The sequence below is a fragment of the Malaclemys terrapin genome, chromosome 23, assembly GCF_027887155.1.
Source record: "Malaclemys terrapin pileata isolate rMalTer1 chromosome 23, rMalTer1.hap1, whole genome shotgun sequence".
Classification (NCBI taxonomy): domain Eukaryota; kingdom Metazoa; phylum Chordata; order Testudines; family Emydidae; genus Malaclemys; species Malaclemys terrapin.
Genome location: NC_071527.1, coordinates 684,370 through 693,352, shown reverse-complemented (window position 1 = coordinate 693,352; position 8,983 = coordinate 684,370). Strand labels below are relative to the sequence as shown.

The following is an 8,983-nucleotide window of genomic DNA, read 5'->3' as shown; positions in this document are numbered from 1 at the left end:
AGGTTGGATATTAGAAAACTTTTTCACTAGAAGGATGGCGAAGCACTGGAATGGGTTGCCTAGGTAGGTGGTGGAATCTCCTTCCTTAGGTTTTTAAGGCCCGGCTTGACAAAGTAGAGGACACTATGTTCTCATGCCACAGGGTATCCAATATAATGGTGCTCTAAAAGTAGGCAGTGTTATGACAATACAGCACCCTCCATACAGGCTTGTCCAGAATGTGCTTGAGGTCTGGAATTGCTGCTTCTTAGTGACAATGGGCTCAGTCCTGCAAGTGGTGAGTGCTCTGGCCCACTTCAGCAAAGCACTTAAACCCCTGCTTAGCTTTGAACTCGTGAGTAGTAACCATTAGCCTTCAATAGAACGACTCCTGTGTTAAAGTTAAGCACATGATTAAGTGCTTTGGTCCACCAAGCCACAGCATCCAGGACCTTGAAGGATTGAGCCCAACATTACGTAAGCAAACAAATCAATGTCTATCCCCGTTGCATCCCACTTCAGTTGGGCTTGTAGAATTATGACTAAACAGTGCTCTGTCTCTTTAAGATAGAATTAGGAAGGCAGCCAGCTGGAGAAACCGGACATAACCAGTTCAGCGTGAGCCGGTTGGCCAGGAGAGCGAGAAGGAAATGCTCAGTGAAGTTGGAACACAGCAGCAGGTTTGGCGTTCTGTTTGCAGCTGGGATTGAGGATTTTTGCATTCTCCTCTTTGCACTGATGGTGCTGATCCCTCTCCTCCAGCGATGCATCCAGCTCCTCAGCCTGCCTGTGTACCTGCTCTCGTATCTGGGCTTATGGGACCCCCTCTGTAAGAAGATCTTCCCATATTTCATGGCCAAGTGCTCCACTATCTACAACCGCAAACTCTTCCAACAGAAAAAGGACCTGTTCAGCAGCCTGGGGGAGTTTGCAGGCACTTCGAGGGAGCTCAGGCTGCTGGAGATAGGCACAGGTTCAGGAGCCAACTTCCAGTTCTACCCACCTGGATGCCGGGTGACATGCACTGATCCCAACCCCAACTTTGAGAGGTTCCTCCTCAAGAGCATTTCTGACAGCCCACACCTCCATTTTGAACGGTTCTTGGTGGCCTCCGGTGAGGACCTGCGTCCAGTGGCTGACGACTCCATGGATGTGGTGGTTTGCACCTTGGTGCTGTGCTCAGTGCGCAGCATCGAGCAGGTCCTGAGAGAAGTCTTGCGAGTGCTCAGGCAGGTGAGTATGAGTACCATTTGGGGGTGTGTGTGCTATTTTGGTTATGGGCCAAGCTGTGCTATGCAAAGACTGGTCTAATGGGAGCGTGTGTGGAACCACCTGTCCCAGAGACGCATCCCTCCCCCGAGTGGCCTAGTGTGCAGGGGTAAACTCCCTTTGGAGATGTGCTGCAGGGACACAGAGAGGGAGAAGTCCCTGTGTTCTCCTGCGAGCAGAGACTGAAAAATGTCCACAGGATGGGCTAGTCAATATCCAACCCTTCGTCACCTAGAGCATTTATTTGTATGTGTTTGTCTGGAAGCCAGCAGTTTTCTGAACAGAAAGTAGTAAAAGGAAAACAGACGGAACCAGGCCACCTTCATTTCCTTTGCTGTGTCACTTAACACCATTTCAGTATTTATCACACACACTTGTAAGACGGCTATCCCTGTGCTGTCTTGACTTACGTTATGTGGCTAACATCCAAATAAAAGCCAATACAACATTCTCCCTTATTCCTGTAAGGAGACAGACCTGAACAGCTAGTGAGTCGCTTAGCTATGACTGAACCAACTTTAACCAAAAAAAAAAAAAAAAAAATCACAATGATGCTGATAATGAAAACAGGTTCCTCTGCTCCACTCCTGTTAGCAGACAATTCAAATTTTGGTTCACATGCAGTAGCACAATGCTGCAATGACTGGAGTGCAAACCCTACATAGCAGGAGGATGTTTACATTCAAACAGCTGTTCCCTTAGAATTCTTTTAAGCCACAAAAGCATTAGATGGTTTAGCTTAGTTAAAACATCCACATGCAAGCATGCAACAAATTATTCATAAAGCACCTTATCTGAAGCCCAAACTATCTGACTAGATCCCTTAATGGATTTGGTGTCAAATATTCAGAAGCACCTAAGTGCCTTCAGGGCCTAAGTTCCTCTTTTAAAAATGAGACTTAGACACTTAAGTTATTTCAGTGCTTCTGAAAATCTTACCCTTGATTTTTCCTCCCCCCCTTTAAACTTAAGACTCAAGCATAAATGTGCCATCTTTCTAGTCCATGGATCTCAAAACACATAGCTAAGAAGCGTGCTCATAAAATTGCCATTATCTGAATGTGGAAGTGAAACTGCAAGTAACTTTCTCATTAAGATGAAAGCTATCCCACTCTTACCCAGCAGGCTGCACGGCAACCGAGGCTGGAATTCTACCTGCCTGAGCCTTTGCTATTTTTCCTAATTAAGGCGAGAGGGAATTAAAAATAAGCCCTTGCCTTTGTAGTTCTAGCAGGTGAATTCTGTCACCATGCAGAGCAGGAGTGGCAGAACCACAGTACAATCTGACAGCTAGAACAGCTGGCAGCCTTGTTACATGAAACCCACTTGTTACCCTGTTTCCCCGAAAATAAGACATCCTCCGAAAATAAGGCCTACTTACAGTTTTGCCTCTCGTTGTAATATAAGGCATCCCCCCGATAATAAGACCTCCCCGATAATAAGGCATCCACCGATAATAAGGCATTTTTCATTTCTGAAAAATAAGACATCCCCTGAAAATAAGACCTAGCGCATCTTTGGGAGCAAAAATTAATATAAGACACTGTCTTATTTTCGGGGAAACAGGGTAGAGGGAAATTGGATGGCTGTTCTGGTGCTCTCCCCAAGCTCACTGTTCATCCAATAGCCCAGAATTTCCAACACTCCTGTTCTCTGCCAGCCTTTTGCTGAACAAAGGTGCAATCAGGAGGAATTCTGAAGGAACACCCATTCTTCAAACAGAGCTCATGAGTGTGTGATTTCAGGGACTCTCAAGCAGGCTATAGGGACTTCATGGCAACATAGGACACATCTGTTCAGAGTAGAGCAATGAATGGAGGGGTGGGTGGCTGTGCATTTTGGAGGGAGTGGAATCCCAGGCTGAGCAGGAAGAGGCTAGTTTGAATTACCCAGCACTTCTCCTCTTTCACTGCCAGCTTTTCTTCTCCCCAAACTCACTCTCTCTCTTTACTAACAATATTGCCTGTCAAACACATGCCTATCAGATGCTCTGGACCCTGCAGTGTTACTAACATATTTGTAGATATCCCTTGGACTGCAAAATCGTGCACTATCCTGTGTTCTGTAATATCGATGCTCAACTAAGTTAATGCTTTATATTCATTGATAACCTCATTGCTTTTAGCATCTCACCCTTGGCCCTCATCTACATGAGCAACTTTGTTCATTATAACTTAAGATGTAAATTTAAACAGCTATAGTTATACCAGTATGACACACTTATTCTGGTGTAACAGTGCCTTTTTTGGCTTAACTCATTGGTTTTCTACCTGTGTTCCACAGACCCCTGGGGGTCTACAGACTACGTCTAAAATTTCCAAAGGGGTCCACATCTCCATTCAAAACGTTTTAGGGGTCCACAAATTAAAAAAGGTTGAAAACCACTGGTTTAGCTTATATCACTTGGGAACAGGTTTAAGCTCAACTGAAAAAAGCTACTAATAAGTGTCCACACCGGGGAGGTGGGGGTGTTAACCTGTGTAACTGGTAGAAGTTGCCCCATGTAGACAAGGCCTTAGCCTTGGTTGTGACTATAAAGAACATTCCTTAAGGCAATTCAAAACATTTTGTTTTCATTGTGGAGCTAAATTACAAGGTAGGGCAAAAAACATGTACAGCAACTTCCTCATTAAGGGGTGAAAAATTCAAATCAGAATCCGTAACTCTTTCACCAGCTTCCACTAAAACAGCCTTGAATGTTCTCAATAGGTTTGCTCTCAGCACTAGCTCTGCTACTTATCCAGTGTTTTTAATCACGGGAATATGCTGTGGCAGTGGATTCAGTGAAGCAGTTGTGCAGCTCACAAGACTGCCAATGAAGTGAATGCCCAATCCTTGTCTAGTGGCACCTGCCTCACCATGCTATATAAACATCAGTGAATTAACCCTCACCACTTGGAGGGTATGGTAAGTGTTCTGATCATCCCCATTTTACAGATGGAAAAACTGAATACCGGAAAGTTAAGTGATTTGCTCAAGGGCACACAAAGCAGTAGTGGCAGAGCTGCAAACAGAATCCATGAGTCCTGACTCTCAGTCACAAGATCATCCTTCCCCTTCCACATGGAACTCAAACCTTTCTGTAGTCATGTAGCTTCCCCAAATAGTATTTTTTAAGTCTTATAGGAGTGAAATAAGACAGAATGAGAACATGGTGGAATACTGACTGGCCTCCATGGATAATTGATTATGGGTAGCAGTTCCTGAAGACATAATAGTTAGAAGTGAGTCTGAACCAAACATGGCCAGGATGTGGGGAGTTTGATCCAAGAATTGTGTCTCCAAAGTGGAAGGGAGATGTTGGTGATTTTAAGAGCCCTTGTTTGTTCCTGAAGCATTTTGATTGCTTTGTTTCCCAGGGTGGTTCTTTGTATTTCTTGGAGCATGTGGCTGCAGATCATTCCAGCTGGAGCTACTTTTGGCAACAGATCTACAACCCAACCTGGAGATATTTGGGAGACGGGTGCTGCCTGACCAGAGAGACCTGGAAGGACCTGGAGAAGGCAGGGTTCTCAGAACTGAAGTTGCAACACATACATGCCCCCCTGTCCTGGAACCCTACTCGTCCCCATATCATTGGATATGCTGTGAAATAACTAACTCCATGCACTGAGAAACAAGGTCATGTCAGCTCCGTGGTTCCTTCCAATTCCTGGGGGTATTTACTTCTGGCTAGCAGCCTTATAATGTCAGAGCAATACTTATTTAGCAATTAGCTGCCTAACCAAATTGCCTTGTTAGGTTTATGAGAATAACAGGGAAAACATACCGAGCATCCATTGCTTATCCTAACTATGGGGTCAGGTTTGTCCATATGCCTGTCAGGCTCCTCCCAGTTTTCAGACAAAGCACTGGTCAGCATTTTTCACTGACTGTCCTGCTAGTTTTTGTGGATCACATTCTAAGGCACTGATCATATACAGAGCCTCGTTCATCATAAACAGAGCCTCGGTGCCTATGTCAAGCTTTGTGGATCTCAGTGTTGTTCCAGTGACTTTCTGGGCACCGTGTTGCTTGGGGTTGCTTTGGGAATCCGGGCTCATCAGTCTAAATCAGATTTGAAACAGCAATCTGCACAACAAAATGCTCCCATTATAGCAGAGTAATTAGCACTAGTTAAGGGCAACAGAGGAGCTTGGGGCCCCCAAGTGGCAGGGAACTCATATCCTACTGAAAGGTAACAGAAGGCCAAACCTAAGCACTAGACATATCCACTCAGACTGCACTGAAAGTACTTTTGATACAATTTCTTTTGTTTTAATTTGTTTGTCTTTTGTAATTGCTACAGAACCACGGTGTTGCTACAGAGACACAGGCTTCTCAATAAAGTTGAAAATATTGTATTTTGATTATATCCTCTGCTTCGTTACCAATAGGGGGAGCAGGTAACTCATTTTTGTAAACACTAACCCCTGTACAGTGTTTTTTTCCCCCCAGATTAGTGTAAGGCCAAATTCAGATCTGGTGTAAGCAAATGCAAATCCACTGGAGTTCCACCAAGTCTGAATTTGGCCCATTAAGTCTAACCCAGGAGATGAACACTGGAACAAATGGATTTCACTCAGTAATTGATAGAAAGAAAGGCAACTACCGGAACAAGACCATACATTCAAACTTGAATACATTTCTTTAAATTAAACAAATTTGCATCAAAGTTTCAGGTGGGAAACACAATATCAATGTACTATGCATTTTTATAATACTATGCACTTTGCCACCAAGGATCTCAAAGCATTTTACAAATATTGATCCCACAGACTTCATAGTACTTCTCATTAAGGAGTCAGCAAGATTAATCTTATCCATAGTTCAGAGATGAGGAGTTGAGCACGGACAGATGAAGTGACTCAGCCAAGTTCACACAGGACGACAGTGGCAGGGGTGAGACTAGTACCCCATGAGTCTTGACTTCCAGTCCCATGATCTAATCACTAGACCTCTTCTACCAGATCAGAAGCCAGGGCAGATTTCCCTTTACACATGCACTCTGATGAAACAGACTATGAACTGCACTCTGGACAATGCAGCTTTTAAAGGCAAGTTCTCATTCCAATACTTATTCATCATCTACTTAATCATGTACAGGGCTCACCAAAAACAGCAATCAAGGCCCAAGGAAGAGATAAAAAAATCCCACCCCTAATCATCTTCCTTTCTGCAGATCACACCTTCCTTGGCTGCAGTTACATAATTCAGCAAATATCAGATGCAAAACTGGCAAATACACAAAGCCAAACACAACCTGTTTCAGGAATGGTTTACATGCATCACCTGTATATACAGAGATGAGAGCCTCTCAGGTGTCCATCTTGCACTTGGGCTCACCGTCCACCACACATAGCTGCAAACTGCTAACACCAACATTATAACTTACTTTGGTACAGGAGTCCTAGGCTAATTCTTGGTTACACTTGGTTCCATAGCAACAACACCACCCATGCTTCCCATGTCTGTTGGAAAACAGCCTAGTACCTGACCAATGAACATCAAGCATATTAACCTACAGCTTCCATTCCATCTCCAGAGCTCTTTCAAACATTCATTGCCATACAACTGCTCTAGCAACACCTCCTTCTTCAAGTAGGCATAGGACTAGACAGAGCTAGTTGATGAGTACACTTAGACATAAAGTAACCCATCAGTTCATCCCCAAATAATATGAGCCAGATTTTTAAGACCTTTCAGGAAGCTGAGCCCTTTTGAAAACTGGACATAAATGTCACAATGGGAATTGTTGGTGCTCAGATATTTGGGGGGAAGGGGGGAAATCTGGCCTCAAACATCGACTTGAGCATTTGAAAATCTAATCCTGAGGAAGTTTGAAAAATCTGACCCATTAGCAAATGTTTTTAACTAGTTTAAGGCTTCTGTTTCAAGTGATATCACGCTGATAACCAAATGCAGGACACCATGTACTGGTAAATATCATTCACTTAAAAGTTAGGTTCATTCCCTCTGGGGCACCTGGCATTGGCCCCTGTCGGCAGACAGGATACTGGGCTGGATGGACTGTTGGTCTGACCCAGTCCGGCCGTCCTTATGTATATTGAAACTTACAGTTCATGAAAAAGAGCAAAACCTCCACTTTCAGCCTAGATGCAGAGTAGAGTAATATGTACTTTACTGTGTACAAACAAACAAACAAAGGTACTTTCTTAGGGTATGTCTACACTTGTGGAGTTTTTGCGGTGTAAGTTTCACTAGTGATAGGGAACCAGTGAAAGTAAAGCGTTGGTTTGTGTACTCACCCAATTCTTCAGGTGTCAGAGAGTGTTTACACTAGCAGCACTTCCATAGGGCAGCTATCCCACAGTGCAGCTCTCTCCATAGGTCTTGTGGGAAGGGGTGGGTGAGCAGAAGGCATTCTGGATCCCTGCTCAGTGCCCCATGCTGCCCTGCTTCATGTCCCAGCAGCCCTATTACTTCCTTGTTTCTTTTGTGGCATTTTTTTTTTTTTAAAACCCTGCTGTCTAGCTGCTTTCCCTGCCATATCTACAAGGAAAGGGGGTTTACCTTGTGTCAGAGCAGCGGAGATGCTGGCCAGAGCAGTCACTTTTGGAACTGCGGGATATCCTTCAGAGGCCAAAAGGAATTTACGCTGGTAGAACGTGTCTTCACTTTCACAACAGCTCAAAAAGAACAGCGGTAAGAGCAATATGCCTCTTGTGAAGGTGGTTTTCACTGCAAAGTCATTAACAAGTGTAGACGCTCCAGCGGTTTTAGTGCAAAAAAGGGACTTTAAATGGTGAGTGTAAACATAGCCTTTCTCAAAAGATCTGCTCTATGCCTACAGTCAGAGTTACTGACTTTAGTGACAAACCCCTCACATTTTTAGTCCCACAGAACCAGTACAACTAAAGCAACAGATTCTATTCCATCTGGTGTATCAACAACAGAATTGCCAATCAGTTACACCTGTGCAAGCTCATTGGTGACTCATGCATTGCACAGCTGCTGCTGAATGCATGATTGTAAAACACCAGGTTGTAGAGGTGTAATTGAAGGCTCTGTGTGACAGGCCAGCCTTTCTTTATTAGTAACAATGAGGCACAAAGTGCCATTTTGTATTGATTTATCTTTTAGAGCAGACCAACAGTTAAAGGAAAACTAAGCTCAAATTTAAAAGTCTATGTGAAAGCATGCGTTACTTGCTCTGTAAAAGCCATCCTGAATTGACACACAGCCCTTCCTCCCAGCAGAGCAGCTGCTTCCATTTAAAGGGAAGGGCACTGAAAATGGAATCACAAAATCTAGTTCACAGCTATATTGCTACATACACCACAAAAACAAAATTCTTCCCCTTTTCCTCTTGTTCTCACTTGCTGGTTACACCAGTCCCCCTCAGAGAGGTGAGCGTGATGGAACTGACTTGGTGCAAAATCAGGCAACTACATACACAATTTACTGAAAATATATTTTTCTTTGGCAAATGATCTCTCCCAGGAGACCTAATCAGATTTAATTGGCCATGCTGGATGCTGTGTTATCACTGCTAGAGGGAAAGCCCTGCCATTGCTTCCCCACCCCCTGGACAGGCAGAAAGATCCCCTCTTACAGCATGGCCTCCCTCAATCTATTTAAGAGATTTCACAACTTCAGTTGTGAAATCAGGGCAATGATCTGATTTTCTACCTGCCAGACACCAAAAATTGGCTTCTTGCAGCCTGTATGTTAATAATTTGATGTTCTCATGGAAGTGAAAAGACTGCTTACATTACGTAGCAAGTCTTCATAC

The 8,983-nt window shown here is 43.9% G+C and overlaps 1 protein-coding gene across 1 annotated transcript; it reads left to right on the top strand.

Moving 5' to 3' along the window:
* Window positions 1–630: 630 nt before the first annotated feature.
* LOC128828150 (putative methyltransferase-like protein 7A) lies at window positions 631–5,585 on the top strand. The gene is made up of 2 exons (XM_054012557.1): window positions 631–1,212; window positions 4,608–5,585. Exons 1-2 carry the CDS (start codon window positions 718–720, stop codon window positions 4,842–4,844), a joined length of 732 nt encoding a protein of 243 aa, XP_053868532.1. The 5' UTR covers window positions 631–717; the 3' UTR covers window positions 4,845–5,585.
* Window positions 5,586–8,983: the final 3,398 nt, after the last annotated feature.